This window comes from Pseudorasbora parva, chromosome 15 (genome assembly GCF_024679245.1).
Source record: "Pseudorasbora parva isolate DD20220531a chromosome 15, ASM2467924v1, whole genome shotgun sequence".
Classification (NCBI taxonomy): Eukaryota; Metazoa; Chordata; class Actinopteri; order Cypriniformes; family Gobionidae; genus Pseudorasbora; species Pseudorasbora parva.
The window spans coordinates 37,942,129-37,961,860 of record NC_090186.1 but is presented as its reverse complement, the minus strand read 5'-3'; the positions used below and the strand labels follow the sequence as shown (position 1 = coordinate 37,961,860).

The 19,732-nt window shown below is 36.6% G+C and overlaps 1 protein-coding gene across 1 annotated transcript in view; it reads right to left on the bottom strand.

Annotated features, from left to right (window-relative positions):
• The window catches only part of cep85l (centrosomal protein 85, like), a 69,939-nt gene extending 51,728 nt beyond the window's left edge, over positions 1-18,211 (bottom strand). The window contains 3 exon segments of the mRNA XM_067417971.1: positions 14,332-14,490; positions 17,859-17,927; positions 17,930-18,211. Coding sequence (XP_067274072.1) covers positions 14,332-14,490; positions 17,859-17,927; positions 17,930-18,002 — 301 coding nt within the window. The 5' untranslated portion in view covers positions 18,003-18,211.
• Positions 18,212-19,732: the final 1,521 nt, after the last annotated feature.

Below are 19,732 nucleotides of genomic sequence, written 5' to 3'. Positions count from 1 at the left end.
TCAGACTAACAAATCTTACAATTCTTATAGGTCTACAACTGTTTAGACAGATATTTTACAAATATACACTTAAAGCAGTTTGGGGTCTGGAAATGAATACTTTTTTATTCAGAAAGGGTGCATTAACTTTCTGTCCATTGAAGAATCATGAACAAAATGCATCACAGTTTCCAAAAAATATTAGCAGCACAATGGTTTTCAACATTGATAGTAATCAAAAATGTTTCTTGAGCAGAAAATCATCATATTAGAATGATTTCTGAAGGGCCATTTGACACTGAAGACTGGAGTAATAATGTTGAAAATTCAACTTAACATCACATATTTTAAAATATAATAAAACAGTGATTTTAATTTGTAATAATATTACTGTTTATACTTAATGTAGTTTTAAAAAGCATCTAAAAAGATCTTACCGACCCCAAACTTTTAAACGCTAGTGTATATTGAGCAGAAATTTAACGTTTTATTAATACTTATGTGTTTCAATAAAACTATGATGACTACACAACTAACTGTATGCTGTATCTAGCAGACTTCAGCTACAACAACCGCAAATGCTGAGTGTAATAGTGTGAAATGTAACTTAGAAAAGCCAAAATCAGCACAAAAAAAGCACATCACATAAAATAACTGAAACCTGATCTTTCCCATTTCAATAAATTCCACTATGGAAAAGTCAAGCAAAGCTTCGTTATAGATATGTGGAAAGAGCTACTTAAGCCCAAATAGTTTCCTTCCTGTGGTGGAGCACCAGATACAGTCAATTTAACATGAATCGTTCTGTATGTGTGGCCTTTGAGAGTACAGGTGAAGCTTCATATGATTATGTGTAAAGTATATGGGTAAACTTAACCTGCTAAAATGCACTGGTGATCATTCCATGACGGTGTATAAACTTAAAAACTCTTCTATAGTTACAACAAGAGGTGCTAACCTACTTTTGTAAGCATGGCCCTTAGTTCATAATTAGAGAAATGACTCTGTCTCAGCGGGGAGTTTTTCCACAGGACTACATCTTGCAGTAACTGAAGGACTGGAAGCTCTTATCTGTTTCCTCTAAGGCAAGAGGATAATCCTTTTTGCAAAGCATCACTGGATTTCATTCTATTTTCTATATGGGTGGTGATATGACTCATGTTCCAATGCGGCACTAGTAAACAAAAATCCTGCCATCATATCCATGATTAGAGATGTGCGAAACTACATCAATTACACAAAAAAATCAATTAGTCTGCAGGATGACGAAACAATTAGTCAACTTGTTGGCCATAAGAAAGACCTGTATACATTTTTTAATACATAAAAAAGAACAACAAAATGGCCCAAAACATTAATCTGCATAGACCAACAATTAAAAATACTTGGACTTTGACAGTAAATGCTTTGAAATATATTGCTGAGGAGGGTCAATGTGTTACCAAAGAGCTACTTTGATTGTGATGGTGTTGTAAAAGGGATACATTTATAGAGATAAACTTAATCTAGTCAACCAATCCTGATGGCAAAATACTTATGAATCATTTTAACCTGTAATACTGAAGATCGACAACAAAAACCCTTCACAGAGCTACTGGGAAGCTGGCATTTATTGTAGTCACCTATTATTGCAAAGCATTCATAGTGGATTGAGTTAAAGGTGTCTACTCCTGTTGCATCATTAAATGTTGCCGCTATGAGCATTATGCCAGTTTAACATTGTAGCACAAGCAGTGCGGTTACAGCGCAGAAGCTGTGCGTATGGAGAGTGGCTGAACCGTAGTGTGCGTACTGCAAATAACGACGAATATCATCAAATCCGTCACCTTTTTCGGTGCTCTCCTGTATCGTGCTTTGATTTATGATGGGCAGCATATCTGCTGCAATGCAACCGTGTTCCCATACCGACACGTGCATATAACATGCAGTATATAGGTTGTTTACATGATAAAAAGAAATCTTAAAGATAAAACATATGCCTCTAGTTTTCATTTAACAGGTCCAAAACTTCTGGCAGTGATGTGTTTGTGTATTTTATTAGATTTTTTTCACAGCGCTGTTGTCAGATGGTGATTGTGAAACACATGGAACACTTCTAACCCAAGCGCAGTGTGAAACCGGCCTTAGCCGATGACAGACATAAATATTGAACTATCTCGTCATTGCAACTCGATTTCTGCACTAGGGCTGGGCGATATGACGATATTATCATATATCGACGATGTCTCGCAAATATGTCGATATCGATAACAGTCAGTGTTATCAGACGATAATCGACATCATAAAAATGACGACTGATAAACTCACAGGACATTGCGTTGCCAAATACATTATAAATAGTAGTTACCATACACTCACCTTTTTAGTGTTTTTGATGCATAACTACAGTAGCCTATATGTGTTAAAGCAAAACATTGAATTATGGATAAGACGTTGGTTGTGTTTTCATTATACACGCGCAAAGAGAAGCACATGGCTTGGCTAAATGTTTTAAAACGCTCTAAAAATATTATTGCCTATTAGGCTAAATTATAAATATAATAGCCTATTAATAATACAAACATTAATCAAACATGGAAACCTGGAAAACATTTAAAATAGTCTACTAACGCTAAAAATAAAACGAGAGAGAAACCTTTGGGGGGAAAAATAGCTCAACGGGGGAAAAAAATAGCTCAACCTTAAACGGTTGAAAATGTCTATAAAACCTAACCATAGGCCTGTATTTTAAATACTATAAAATAAAGGTGTCAGAATAAAATTATTATAATATAAAAAATGAAAGAAAAATATATTAAAGTGAAGTAAAAATGCGCGTTAAACTCACAGTTCGTGCAGTGATGGAGCGCAGTTCTGAACAGAAACGCATGAGCTGCTCGCGTCAACACTGCACTTTGCTTAATTACATATTTTCGTTTCGAATGCTTCGTTTAAAAGTGGACATTTTAAGCTTTCTATGCGCATATTTCTGTGAGGCAAGTAGCCTGCTGCGTTTCGGTTTATTTATGAGACACGCGCTCAAGTTCATTAGATATTAAAGCGATCACTCCCGCGACTTCAACACGATTCATGTCTTCCATTTCCATATTATTTATTAAACCCAAGCAATTGGCCAAAGAAACCTTTATTAAAATTAAGATACAATTTAAACAAAACGAAAGAATGCTTTCTACAAAACAAAACTTAATATTAAACTAAATATAACCACCAAAATAATTTCTGACTCACTCGCATCTTTGCACTTATCATAATCAGATGAAATGTAAAAATACTATTATAATAGGCCTATTCAAACATAATATGCAAAAAGAAAGAAGACAAACATTGTTTAATGGCTACAACAAAGTGAGCTACAGATAAATGTCTGAGCTGGATTTAATTATTTTACAGGTGAGCGGTTCACGAGCGCGCCTGCGGATTATTGAGCTAAGTCAAGCCAAGTCAGCTTTATTTATTATATAGTTCTTTTACAATGACGATTGTTTCAAAGCAGCTTCACCGTGTTAAACAGGACAATATTGCAGCAAAATTTGATTTCCAGTCGTTCTGGGAAAACAGTGATGTTATCAGCTTATTTCGTTAATTTTAGTTTTAACATGAGTCACACCGGTCCGCTTCGCTCATTACAGGCTCGTTCTCATAATTACAGTTAATGTGCCGGGCCGGGCAAGGCTCGGACACAACGAGCACAAGCTCGGGCTTGATCTTTTAGGGTCTGGCTTGATTTTTTGAGCACGATCTAAGCTCCAATTGACATTTACGGTGTCATTGCTGCTCGACCACATATCCGTCGTCTTTGAGAAGCGGCTGCAGAGCGGGGCTCAAACGAGACCGCTAATGCTGGGTAGTGTACGTGGATATGGCTGCAGAGGTTAGTGGTTCACTTTCTTTCTTTTTTTTCTTCTTCTTTTTTTTGCAAAGCCTGCAGATAGCTTCTGTTGAATCCACTGGTTCACCATTTGCATTTGGTACTTTAAATCCATAATACTGCCAAATTACTGATGTACATCTTTTCTTGGATATTAAGCGTTGTCCTCCATTTTATGCCTGGAAAATTTTGTGGCGCGCAGGGGAGTGAGCGGGATCAGTGCGGAGTAGATGATATTATCGGATATCGCGATATTTTTCAAGGCGATTATCGCCCCCCAAAAATTAACATATCGCCCAGCCCTATTCTGCACTCTCATGAATGATTTCATCATAACTAGCAATGCAAACACTTGGGCTGGACCAACGTTGTGATGAAGTAGAAGTATTCGTTGATATTCTGCAGAGACTTTCTTTCTTTGTTGCCCCATTACGTCATAATGTGACAAAATTCCAAACATGTCCTTTTTTGAGATTGGATTCAATAAAAGCTGTTTTTGGACTAACAATGAAGTTTTGAGTTCTGAAACTTCTGAAAATATTTTTGAAGTACAATATATTTGGTCCTGAGCTGAGGACAGAGGCAGAGGACAAATAAAATGTCTCCTGCTTCATTGTCTAGAAAAGCACAGTTACATTAAAACAATATCAGCATGGTTTCTATAAACACACCTACAAATATCAGTCCAGAGGAAGTGAATGATGTGTTCATGTGATATCGTCATTTTGGTGATCTTACATAGCTTCCTGTTTACCAGATCTCTCAACAATGAACTCAAACCAATGGAGCAGTCAAAACTGGCTAATACAGAGAATGTAGGTCACCAACATGGGGAGCTTGGAAACTTCAAAGCTGCATCATTTGTCTATTAAACAACATTACTGTATATAAATAGCAAGATTTGGCCTCAGACACAAAAATCCTCATTGAATACACAACTATTACAAGGCTAAATGGTTGTGAATGCCGTTTCTTTTTGACTTTAATGACATGTAGCATTTTTGCAAAATCACCCTTCAGCCATTTTCCGCCATGTGATTCCTAGTACTGTTTTTTTTTTTTTTTTTTTGCCTTCACTAGTCTAATAACTAAACTAGTCAAATCTATTTTCAGAGGGAAATCCTCCCTGTCCTCCATAATATAATCAAGATATGCTGGATATTAAACAGATCTGCTTTCAACATAGAAAACACATGAGTTAAGTCCGTCATGGTTGCATGGTTAAAACCCAGAGATTATTAATTAAAAAGGGCAGGGCAGAAGCTTCCAAGTGCGAGTGTGGCTGCACTCCAAGTGTAATTAGAAAGCCTCACACAGACAGACTCCCATCCTTTCATGCTGCCCTCATCCATAAAAAAAACAAGGCGTCTTATTAACTGTCCACAAACACAAACTGGTTCCCCAAGTTATGGCGTAAACAATCCTATTTGGGTGAGATTTAATCAACGCTCAGTTTGACCCTTAATTCAGAATTGATTAGGCTGGTGTTCACAAGCACAGAAAATCCTTACACCTCTGCCAAAAGGTGAAACAGTGCGTTATTTCTGTATGACCCTGCACTGGCAGGCTTTTCAACACCATTGAGCTTTTATCACAACACAATATGTCAGATGAGTAAATGAACATGCACGGCTGTCTCAAAGCAGACACCAGAGAATAATAAACTGGAAATAAGATAGCCCAGTAGAATACAATTAGAATAACAAAGTTATATAACAAAAGTTATACAATCTGCAAGCTTTATTTCAAATCTAAAAAAAGATTGCTAAGCATTACTCCAGACATTGTACTTCTTAAAAAAAAAACATTTTTACATCATGGCCACATTACTACCTCGGTTATGTATTAATTATCAATAATTCAGTCACCGTCAGATATTCCTGAAAGTGCCCCATTTTATTATTTTAAAGGTTCCTAATTTTGTATTGGAGGTCGTGTGTAAATGAATTATCCATGCAACAGATTTGTTCAAAAACGCTGATTTATCCAGTAATGAAACAAAGGAAGTCTTTACGAGAGTCATTGAATCTTTCACTCAAACTGTAATTCAGATTAATTAAACGTCTGAAATAGACTGCAGCAGTTAACATTTTGTCAGAACCTCTATTAAATTATTACATGTTAATGTATGGATTTAAAATACTCGGAAAATTGTGCACAAGTCATATGGACTACATTTATGGTGATTTTGTACTTTTTAGAGGGTAACAGTCATGGTCACCATCTAAAACCGCTAGTAAATAAAACAAGTTATTCTGTTTAGTCCAGAATCGGGGAAGAATCGTCATCTCTGTTTAACACCCCCCCCACACACACACACAAAAAAAAATCAACAAAAAAAAATCATGACACTCAACTTAACAAAAATCATGCAGCTCTAATACATCATAAAGCGAGGTTAAGTGTTATCCAGCATGACACTTCACACCATGACGACTCAAAAAAAGTTCTGACTATTCAAAGAATAACTCAAAGCAAATTCTTAAAGAGAATGAGGACTCTTAGCAAAAGGCTCTCTTTTGTAGCAGTAGGCTACATTTGGCTGGACTGTTACTGATATAAAATGTGATTGTCTTTTGGCTTTGGGAGGATTTGATTAGGCTATTAGGCTAAATGCCACGAAGCAATGCACACCCATGTGCAGGGATATATCTGCAAGGCAAATGAACAAATTCATCTTGCATATATGCATGAGCTGATATGAGCAATTAACAAATGTATCAAAAGTCTACTATATACCTTATTGGATATTCATGGACAGAATTACCTCATAAATTTAAAAACAGCCAAAAATCTAGCAGTTGCTTGAGCAAAATGGTTTTGGCTCTCATGTAAACTAATAAGAGAATGTTAATTCAGTGTTGTGTCAAACTCATTCCTCTTTCAGGGTCTAAGCCATCATTAGGGCGATGAGTTCGGAGCAGCTGGCATATTAAAATCTTTTAGGGTGGGGCTATAGGGTACAAGGCAGTGGGCGCAGAAGGCTGAGAGCAAACAATACCCCCTTAATCATTCTAACTGCATTACCCTACTCTCAGTCAAACGCTAATCCCAACTGGCTAATCAGACAGTGCCAGGAGCTAATCTAGCCCAAATCTAATAGAATGCAACATTTTGACTTGCGCATTCCCTTGGGACTAGGATGTTCGGTGAAGATCAGACCGATTTGAAGAAAGAGCTTTGGTTAATATCACTGGACTGATAACTTGTATTTTTTTAAACAAAGTAGCCAGTTTTTGAAACTGATAAAGATTATTAATCAAAAAATACGAACTGTCAATGCAAATACGATGTAAACTGACAATAAAGTAACCATATCATTAGGGATAATCCCAAAGCCGGATACCTTATTTAAAAAAGCATGCATTATCACTTCAAAATGAATAACTGATGATACTTAATATTTCCAGCTTTATTTTACATAAAGATTGCTATAAAAAGAATAAATAATTGTATGAATAATATAATGCATCTTTGCTATGCTGAAACTATAAATGGAATAGAGTTAAACCTAAAAATGTGATGTTTATTTAGTTTTGACAAAACATGATCCCGGCACCCACTGCTGCATTTGAAATTTGCGCCGTTGAGCAATGTAGCCAATCACAGACATATCTGTGGATTTTTTCAATGCAATGGCCAATCAGGTGTTAGTCATAATCCACTCATCACTCAAAACAACAGAGTTTTTGTTCAGTGGTGAGTTCTGCATGCACAAAGTGTAGACTCGATGTAAATAAGAGATTCATTGTGCAGTGTAGACAACTTAATTGATTATAACGGAAGTTTCTGAGATTGTGATAAACTGAGAAGCATGATGGCTTGGTAGTGATTACAAAGGAAGGCCTCTTTGCATGCATTCTAGGCTATAATCTATTCATAATTAGAATAAAAATGTAGCTTTTCGTGCTCCTGAGGACCAAAGGCCACTTAAAAGCTGAAGTTTCTAAAGTCACATTCACATATAAATAAATAACTCGTGGGATGGATGGATGGATGGATGGATGGATGGGTGGATGGGTGGATGGATGACACTCCTACAAATAAGCATTGATATGTAAAGGTTAAAAACAATGCAAACTCACAGCGATCACAAATACACCGGAATGCACGTCACTTTGTTGAGGTTGTTCCTTGTGTATTTCTGGATGCTTCAGTGGCATCCAAGGCATTCTTTCCAGCAAGTCTTAGGGCACCTCTGTGTTTATTCTTGGCTGATAAGTCATGCGACTCAGGTTTCCTTTCGACACAGCTGATCCTCACAGAGCAAGATGAAACCTAGCATTCTAAACTACATTGCGTAAGTGCTCCATGGAAATGCATATACCAGCAGTGCCTGGCAAACTTTCAAGGACAAATATGTTAAGGACCTGGGAACAGATGACTTTCTTTCATCCTGATTACTGATACATTATCATTACTTAGCCAGATCAGAAGTATGGCAAGTGGGGAAATAAATGTGATTCAGGTCAATTTAAGTCTAGCTATGTCATTCCCTTAACATCAATCCCATGCAAGAGTTGCTGAAACAAGAATGAAACTTCCGATAGGAGCCATCAACCCCCCAGGAGTAATTATCACGCTGCTGTTTCTGCCCATAAAAAAGGTATAATTAGTGACTCGGGTCATGAGGCGTCCTGGTTCAAAATGAAAGGATTTTCCTGTGCCTTGTTTTAGGTCATTCACTGGCAGCTCATTTGGAGAGAGGGAATTCTGATCCTCAAGGTGGATGAAAGTAGGTAAATTAATCTCCAAGAGGACACATCTCTGGCACGTTTCTCAAGGTTAAACATGTGTCACAGGAAAGCCTGACACTATAGACTAGTGAAGACGTCTTGCAAGGAAAACTTACTGTCATGAGACCTTCAGCGGGCCAAAGGGCAAGATCACAACTGATAACCGTTGAACAACCTCAAGACTCTACTTCGTTCAAGTATAGAAATAATCAACTATTATTTTATTAGATCTGCAAAATTACTTTTGTATACATATAAATATATTTACTTATTTTGGTCAATAATCACTAATATTCACCAATAATTTATATGCCACCATTATTAAACAGCCTAATTCACCAGTCAGTCAGGATAACCAAGTTTTCATGTAAATTGTATCCAAATCTAAATGTATCGAATTCATAATTTTATTAAGCATGTTGGCTTGAGGCCAGGTGACTATGCATCTGTCTCTATGCATCTGAGGTCACATGTGCTCAAAGTGACTTAGTACAATATGACAGGATGTCCTAAATGCACGACATGTCCCCAGGTCCACAGATACGTGCCACTCTTTAAAGAACCGTAATGAGGCCGTCTGCTAATTATGAAATCCACACGAGGAGAGCAAACCCACAGCATAAAAACACTAAGGCCTTTGACTAGCAATATGCAATATCATTACTGGTAAATAAACCAAAATATTACCTGGGGAGTTAAAAAAATAAGGGCTTTTATTAGATACTTGTGATGAATATTTAGCTAATGCATTCATATATAAACAATGAAAATGCACAGTGACCACTGTGTAAATAAATAAAACAAGATTTCTAAAGCGGTAGAAAAGGTCAGGAAACAGTGAAATCCTTTAAATCTTAAGACGGCAGCTATTAAATTATAGGGTGCTGCTGTCTGTCCATTACGGCTGATGTTCCAGACTGTTTCAGTGTTTATAGAGTGAAAATACAATAAGCCAATTGCACGTTGAAAACGAGATGTAGTGGTTTTGGAGAGGCTTCGAGAATAGTATATCCCCTTTTCATGTAGATTACAGCCAATGAGTCTGCATTAGAATTTTTAACGGAAGAAAGATTTGGGAGAGAAAGACTTTAGGCCTGCATTAAACCATCCTTGAGCACAGCACAACATGGCGAGATTAAAACAAGAGGCTTATTTCAGAGAATCATTCGTAAGCCTTTCTTTATCAGATTCCCTCTGCTCGACAGTGCATCGTCTCCGAAATTACATTCACTGCAGTGAGACAGTTTAAAAGAAACTTGGTTGTATTAAGCTAGTTAAGTTGCTAGAAGAGGAAATCCACCCTTGATAAATCACAAGAAATGGCTTGTTCCTTATTTACAGGCCAATAAAGTGTAATGCAGTAAGAACAATATGCTTGTACATATAAAATATAAATTAAGTCATTATTAAAGCTGAAGTGGGAGCTGTCTTGATGTTGATCTGCTGAATTTTAACTCATAATATAATTATAATTACTGATAGGCAAAGTACAAAAAACAAATACCAAAAAATTCAAAATTTAGCTTTGATGTTAAGGTTCCACACATGCACTGATTTAGTCATCAAGTCTAGCAGTGCAGGGGTGGTCATAGTTATTTTCTCTACCATGTAGTGATATCACGGCTCTCATCCTACACAGTGATTACAGATGTTTCCATGGCAGATCTGCCCTACTTCTGGAGTCAACTCATTCTGCCTGCTTGCATCTAGATCGGCACTGAGACAAAGTCCTGAGATCATTCTTGACTGAAACAAGCCAAGCGTGTTTGTTGTACCAGTACCACTAGGGGTATTTCGATGAAGCAAAGGCCAAAAATCACAACACAACAGAATGTATGAACAGCCTGGGACTCTGTGCTTGACCTTGATTTGAGCCCTGAGCGGAGGCGTATTTACTGCACTAATGATAAAGAGATCAATTAAACCAGTGAGCTGTGATCAATACGAGCATGACCATGGTCAGCCCGACAGCAGGACGGGCCGTCTTCCTGGGGCACTGAGCCAGGCAACCGTCAACTCCCTTTAGACAGCAGTGGGACAGGAAGTAGGGTGAGATAATAACCAACATGCCTATTGCATGGAAATGTAGGGCAGGATGATGCGCCTCCAGCTGGGAGCTCACACTGGAAAAGACATAATATACCATAGGACAAATCCATCCCTAGCTATCAATTATGATGATGAATAAAACCCATAGATTTACATTGAAAGAGGGAGCACAAAATAATAGAGACTTGGGGGGGTTTAACCAACTAGCAAGACCCTAGAAACCACCCAGAACACCCTAAAGGCCCGTTCACACCAAGGACGATAACTATAAAGATAACGATAACTTCTAAAATTCGCTCTCAATGTTAAGGAAAAGCAGAGTTCAAACCACAGAAATAACAATAACGGCACAGAAAGAATATTGTTGGAATCCCTTTCAGAGTAATTTTATCCAGCTGATGAACAATCAAAACATTGACAGCCAATCAGAATCCATTCTGCTGTAATGAGCTCAAGCTTTTAAAGTGACAGACAATCACACACTTAGAATAAACAACATCATCCGCTGGTGAGGAAGCTTATATAGTTATTGTTCTTGGTGTGATCTGCCGTTAAGAACCGCTAAAACACGAATATATTATTATTATTGTTCAATATATAACATTGTTCACACATTGTGTGCTGTAATTGAACCCATCACCTTGGTGCTGCTAGCATTATGCGCTACCAGATGGGATACAGGAACTCAAATGACATCTCGATACGGACCACCAACATCTAGTAAATAATCCTCATTAGTGCCACTAAATTTAAGAGCCATTCAATTTGTGTCTGTAAATGTTTTCCATGGGTTTGTTTTAAACATAATTGTAAAGGAACTGCCTTCCACTGAAATCCTCTGCATAATGCTTGAGTTCTACAGTAAAGTGCTACTTTTTGACTGAGCTGCCTTGCGGTGATTAAAGCTGATAAGTTGTTGATACTAGTTATTAAATACACTAAAATATGTATGACCATATCAGAAATCTCATGGAAGAGCATCTGCCATGACTGTTGACAATCACTATTGTAGCCAAAACCTTCTCCCCTACATTAACCAAATGTATAACCTGCTCTTTTTCTTAGATGATAAAATTACAGCTAAAACCATTAAAAACTTTACCTATACTAAGACTTCTTGTATAAAATTAAAACTAATTTCAACCAGAGAATTTGTGCATATAAAATGAGAAATCAAATTTAACTTTAAACTCCACTCACAATCCTTTTTGCAAAGACTAAATCACAAAATCCAAGCCAAAAAACAAAACAAAATAACGTCCTTTTCATTCACGTGCACAGACATTACCGTTCAAAAGTTTGGGGTCAGTAGGATTTTACAGAGATAATACTTTTATTCAGCAATGATGCATTAAATTAATTAATTGACAGTAAAAACTTTTACATTGCAATAAAAAATATATAGCTGCAAGGAGTGATGACGGGTCCAAGCCCTGCTTTAGGGCAACTGTGCACGACAGCAATATGAATTTAAACCCAGTAAATATAAAAGAACTGTATCAAAGTCGTGTGAATAATCCTCATTTTCTGTAGCAGCTGGTGCTACTATGACTGTGAACCACAACAACCACATCCATGAGATCGTTTAGATGAATTTCATGTCAAAGGATGCCATAGGTCACTTTCAAATGAGTGCAAATCAAAAGTGACAATAAAAAACGTTTACATTGCAATAAAAATTTTTTTTGAATGAATGCTGTTTTTTCAACTATATTCATCAAAGATTCTTGAAAATACACAAAATATCACAAAATATCAATCAGCTCAACTGTTTAACATCGTTAATAATATGAAATATTTCACCAAATCAGCCTTTTGGAATGATTTCTGTAAGAACAAGGCTAGATAAATGGCTGCTGAAAATTCATCTTCGCCATGAATACATTTTAAGAATACAAGAATAAATTACATTTTAACATACAAAAAAAGTTATTTTAAATTGTAATATTATTTCTCAATAGTATTGTTTTATAGTATATTTGATCAAACCAGTGCAGCCTTGTTGAGCATAAGAGACTTCTTTCAAAAACTAAAAAAAAATATTACCAACTGAGAATAATTGCTCTGAACTCTTCTGCTTTTAAATTATTGCAATGCATGCATCCATCCTTATCAGGCACTAAACTCTTAGGGTGGGTTGCACCAACAACGATTAAATTAACATCAGTTTAGAGCTAATCTAGGATTTGTTGATCTAGGCTTTATTTTAAATCGAGTTCTGTCGCACAACTTAATTTCAAACCCAGATTAACAAATCGGGGATTAAAATTTGACGTGCGATTAAAAACTGCATTTACAGCCATGATGGATTCACCATTGACAGCAACAATACTACTACTACATTTCCTTCATTATTGGCCACCAAAAACGCTCTCTCTGACATAAGTAGCTCTTGCCAGAAAAGGAAATAAACTTGTAAAATGTCAGCTATCTCTATAAAGCGCTACAGATCAAGCAGGCAATGAAAACATTGCGGCAGCATGTGTGGATTTCATAATCATGGAAATATATAGTATCAATTAATGGAATATATTGTGGCAGCATAACTTATCACAAAATAAATTTCATGATCTTGTCAGCATCGCCCATCCCATTTGATCGCTCACACAGCAGCCACGCGTGAAGCAAGTGTAAAAAAAACGCGAGGCGTGGCCGCCATCCTTGGCCCTTAACCATTAAATGATAAATATATCAGGGCCTACTCTCTTCACCGAGTTGACGTGAGATGAGAGAAGAATCTGCATCTTGGACATGATAGCAGGCTAGGCCACACTGACCCTCATTCTGCCACCTCAATACGCTTTATTTGCCTTTTTTATTTGTAATGAAGACTCCTCTGAGACCTGACAACACACCCACAGTTTTTATCTCTGATCAATCATCTTGGTGGGACACTTTATTTTATTTAAACCTCCTCACATGTAAGTTTAAAAACGAATCCTTAATTGAGATTTAAATCTGAGTTTAAAGTTATGGAGCAACAGGATTAAAGTTAATCTATTTTAAATAATTAAATCCAGGTTCAAAATGATGGTGGGAAACGGTTTAAAGTTTAGAGCAACAGAATTGTTGGTGCATCCCACCTTTAGTTTAGATTAGATTTAAATTGAATGTTGTTGGCCTCAGAATTCCTATGTTGTCTAACATGTTAAATAAAAAATAAAAAAGCTTGGCTCAATGTGAAGGATCAGCTTGAGGCACAAATAAACATACATGTGATTTGGAGTGTTTGGATGCAAACGAATGGATTTCACATTACTCATCATCTTATAATCTCTACCCATAAGCCATTGCACACATTGGCCTACATACATTTAAGAGACACAGAAGCGTGACCCATTTTTAGAGGCTTTTACAACCTGTTGCTTGCTCAGGATAACGTCTCCAAAATCAAAGTGGCTGACAACCTCGCTAAAGCATTAAAATCTGTATTTGTTGGTCATGGCGAAACTGGAGCTGATGTTCAAAAGATCCTATTTAAGTTTTTGTCTGACTAAAGCGAAGCATAAGGAGACGGGTCATGACTTCAGGCTGATTTTGTAATGAGCTTGCTAGAAAATGTCTGACTGCGAAAACCAGTCACGAATTACAAACAGCCAATCAATAATACGTTTCACACCTCACAAAACAGATTTAGGCTAATCAACCAAGCCACCCATTGTTTGTTCAAAAGTAAGCTGCGTCATATATATTTTGTACCTTCTACGCTGTCAGAACACGATGTTCCAATGCCGGTATCGCCACTGTCCGAGGCAGCGCTGTGACGTCGTCCGCGGCTGCTAATGCCAGTGGCGGAAGAGGAAGCTTGCCATGCCGAGTCGCAGCCTGGGACCCATCCAGGAGAGGACGTGCTCGAACCTAGGAAACAAACAGAACAGAGGTTACCATGGAAGAGGAGGAGACAAACAGAGGGATGCCATTTCCAACAAACACATGATTTCAAACTACTGTCTATTCACAATGAAAGACTTTTAGTTAAGTAAGCATTTAATAAATGACATAGATGTGCAACCAGATATCTCAGATAGCCATTACAAACACCATTACTTCAATGAAAATGAGCTAAATGTGCACATGGACAGAGAAAGGAAATGGAAAAAAACTGGCACTGCAATTTATTTATTTTTTTTGCAATATGAAAATAGTTTCACTAGATGAATAGCTCTATTTGGAAAGAGTGAATCGTTCTAGAATGATTGCAGTGATTGTGTAGGGTAGTGAATATGCATCGAAAATAATAAACCAATTAAATCATAAATAGTACAAAGATACTTTAAACAAACAGTGCATTAGCCTATATTTTTCAGGTAAGTTTAACAGTACGTAAATAAATTGAATAATCAAATGCAAAATAACTGCATAATCTTGACTGTATAAATTAAATATAATTAATCTTTGTTAAAGCTACAAAGATATTTTTTTCTTTGTATTTTGTCATTTGATTAACGTCAATAATTCATACAGCAGCAGGTATATTAGACATAATTTTGCGTGCATGTATCCGTTCAAGCACAATTACACGAGTGCACACAGAAAACAGCGTGCAAGTTCAGAATTGAGATCTCTTCCACGTCTTCTTGCATTAGAAAATCGCTTGACTATTTAAACTGACAGGACCGTAAAACACGTGCAAACAATTAACTTTTGCTCTATGATGGTTAAACTACAATTAATCTGAGAATCATGTGCGTTTCCAACCGTGGTGCCTGGTACGAACAGTATCGCACATCCTGCAATTTGACTATAATGGATAGGCACATCGCAATATTGATGCAAGGAATCAAGAACCAGTGCTCATTTAGAACCAGTTCAATTTACTCAAAAAATTATTATAAGAACTGACAAGACTCGAACCAGTAAAGGTTTTAGACTTAACCTATATGACTCATATGACAAAGAAAAGCTGTAGTCATAATATTATTAGTAATTCTATTAGCAATATTGATAGTATTGTTTTTTTTATAGATACATATACACTATCACTCAAATTTTTTAATTAAAATAATACTCTTTTTCAGCAAGGACACATTCAATTGATCAAAAGTGACATTAAAGACATTTTCAATGTTACAAATAATGAAAAAACTTCAAATGAATGATCTTGAACTTTTTATGAATCTTGAAATAAATGTATCACAGTTTAAATATTAAGCAGCAAATTTTCGACACCGATGATAAGATATGCTTCTTGAGCTCCAAATCATATTAGAATAAATTCTGAAGGATCATGTTACACTGAAGACTGGAGTAATAATGCTGAAAAATTCAGCTTTAACATCACTGGAATAAATGATTTTTGATATATATTCAAATAGAAAAGTTATTTAACATTTTAATAATATTTCACAATATTACAGCTTTTACCTTTTTCATCAAATAAATGCAGCCTTGGTGAGCATACGAGACTTCTTTACAAAAAAAAAACAACAACAACAAAAAAAAAAAACTTTTGAATGGTAAACTTTTCTGGGCCAAAATGGCTAAACCTCTAAAACAAGGTGAAGTTCAGTGAACCAAATGGTCAGTCTTGCACTAGAGGGCTTGTCCCAATATCTGCTGGCCTAATCTATTCTGAGGTGTAATCCGTTTAGACAGCACCATTTAGGCTGTCCTCCGTAACGCCTGCCAGAAAAAGTGGAATATTAAATATATTTTGCCAGCATCTCTGAACATGTTGTTCTTTTTGGAAGCAAATCAACAATGACTGATTTATAGTACAAAGTTTTGATGAAAAATTATTACAAACATATTGTGGAGTAGATTAACACATTATAAAAACGGTAAAGAAAAGACAACATCATTCTTTTCGTACAATCAGCAAAATCTACAAAAATCTACAACTCCTGACACATGCATTTTTATCGTGCCATACATCTTAGAAAAGTCACAAGCTTGGAGCACGTTTCCATGAAATAGCAATAAAACAAGCAGCTAAGACAAGAACAAAACCCATTTCAGATGCACTATATGAATCTTAAACCTACAAGAGTTCAAGACCAGCAGGAGGCCAAGACCCAGCTGAAATCACCAGAACCAAAAATAGTTCTCCATAATTCCTGGGTGGAAAAACCTCAAGTTCATACTAGTTCATCTGAAAGTGATCCACATTAGCCATCGTTACAGAGTATCAGATGGGTAAATATCCCGGGTAAACATAGAGCTTGTTGTTGACGGGCACCAGCCGTTCTTCAAGACCACCAACAGTTATGCAACGTGATATGAATTATTAAGCACACTGGCAGAGAGACTAGTTAGAATCTGTTGCATCACTGTTCAATATTTAGATAACTTTCAACACACAAAATGTAAAAGCACAAGCTACTTGATACCACTGAATGTGTATTTTACTTTCACTTGTATAAGAAAGGCACATGTAAGCAATTTATATTTCAATATTTGAGAGAAACAAAAATTACAACTATGTACATGAATGTAATAACTTAACACATCAACAACAACAAAAAATCAGTTCTATTTTATTATACATCTAACATAATAGTAGCCTTAATCTTAAAACAAAGTAAACATTCTGAATGTTATAATTTGCTTTAGAATAACAACAAAATAAATGATTTTATATGTATGTATATATTAATTATAAATAGTTTAGATTACACTTTATTTTAAGGTGTCACTTTGACAGTGTGATTATATATTTATGTAGCTACTGAGCGATATTAATTAAGTAACGTCACATGTAACTTAATATAGGGTTTGGTTGAGGGTTAGTAGCATGTAATTATACATCATTTACTGTTATTACACGTACATGTAACATATATAAGAAGGACACTGTAAAATGTAAATGTTATCATTGTTTATTTTAAAGAAAAAACATGTATTTTCCCTTTTAGGGAAAAAAAACAATGAATATTTCTCTCAGAGTATAAATAGGGTCCTTATAAACACACAAGCTAAAAAATTATGACGTCGGCACAGTATACATTAAAGAGACCCCACTGTTAGGGACCCTTGTGTCCATATCTGTCGCTCGACTCAAACAAAGGCAGGCTGAAGGTGACACGAGTGATGGTGTCAAACCATCACAGTACAATAACTTCACAACGCTCATAACGGAACATCACATATCTAATATATACCACAGCCTGAGCGCGCGGAACAACAATACACGAGCCGTTACACGCGTCAGTCTAAGATCAAACATGGCTGTTCTTATGGACATATATCGGGCTTAAAGTGCCATAATACAAGCGGTAGGCTCTTACCTATCTTATAAGTGTCGAATCCGTCCTCAAAATCGTTTCTGGCCCACATCGCGTTCGGTTTCACACCGATAGATCCAACGAGCCGAGACAAAACCGCGAGCCCACCAAGAACAGGAGGGAGGAGGTATTTAAGTGAAACCGCATTCCATAGTCCCGAATGACTGGAATAACCTGCGTATATAATCTAAAAGCAAAGCGTTTATATGTCGCTACAATATAGTCCTGAAAGGGTTAGCGTGTGTCGCAGATTTGAGCTGGAGTTCAGTTGTGAACTAGTATTCGCTCTCTTTGACTCGCTGGCAGCTGCATCGCGAGGATGTGATCTCACTGCCTGCAGCTCCTCCAGAGAACCGCGGAGAAACGCAATCACAGCTCGAGCGACACTGACTCCTCCCACCGAGCGCACTGCCACCACGTTAGGCTACTAGTGTACAAAGAAGAGTCCATAAAAAAAACTTTTTTTTTTCAGGTGTATTTACCCAATTGTTTTGGATTGATATTGCATATCTATTATTGAAATAAAAAAAAAATTAAGGATCTGGTAAACATATATATAAATAAGAGTTTGGAGCAAAATTTGGTGATTGGTGGGGCTATGCATGGAAAATACCATATACACAAACAGAAATGGACAAATAATAAACATGTTATTTAAAATTTAACTTGAGCATTAAATTGAGGCCTTAAAAGATTCTAACAGATTCCTTTCAGGATATTTTTTGTACGTTTTCCCCAGTATAGTTTATTTTTATTCTTTCTTTTGTATCTTTTGATGCTATTATGTAATATATATATTATATATTATTATTATTATATATTATTATTTAATTATTTAAATATTATTATTATTATAATATAATTATTATATATTATTATGTAATATATATATTACATAATAGCATCAAAGGAAACAAAAGATATCGACATATATATAATAATAATTGAACACACCGTGATCCTCTGTATGTGTATGTGGTCTTTGTATGTAATGCAATAAAAAAATGAAAATAAAATAAAAAGTAATAATAATAATAAAGAGCCTGGGGTAAGTTGTCACACAGGTAATGAGCATGAATGTCACTAGCCTGGATGCCAGTCAAACTCAGCCCCACCCACAACATGAGAGCTCGGGCAGTTCGGTCTGGACTTGATCCATAGAGGAGGGATAATGTCCGAACAGTAACTGTTCAGACCAATGAAATTGTCAGGGCGGGCTTTAGACGATGATGGACAGATGATAAACAGTAACGGTAGCTTGGGGGGTGGAGGTGTCTATATATCACATAATAAAGGTCGCTTTAACCTGCGGACATGGAAAACAACCCTCGGGAATACCGCAAACTTGGCAAAACAGTGCAGTCAAGTTCTGTTGACATTTGACAACTAGCGTTATGCGTCGCTCCATTGCTCTGATTGGTTGTAGGTCTATCCAATTCGGTCTTTCCTGGCTCGGTTGAAACACCCCATAATTACAGCCCAATGGAGCAGTATATAGACCGGGTAAACCCAGCCTGATCTGCCGGTGATTTGATTTCGCCCGGCAACTCAGTCTGAAAACCTGTACATTCATTTCTACTGCTTCTGTTACACTTTTGCGGGAACCAATCACAGACTGGCTTATCCACCTGGCACGCTATTGGTGGGTTTAACACAATGGTGTAACACAACAAAAATGTACGACTCGACATCATCCGTTTCCGCTGAACAGAGTTGAAGCTTTCAGACAGCCTGCACGGCGCTGACATCTTGGGACCGGAGTCTGCGCAGTAGTGATTTGGGGACCGGAGTAGCGCAGTAGAGAGCAGGAAGCACAGTCGCGATATCAAAAGCCCGCGCACACTCTCACAGATGCAGAACAATTAATTATGTTGGTG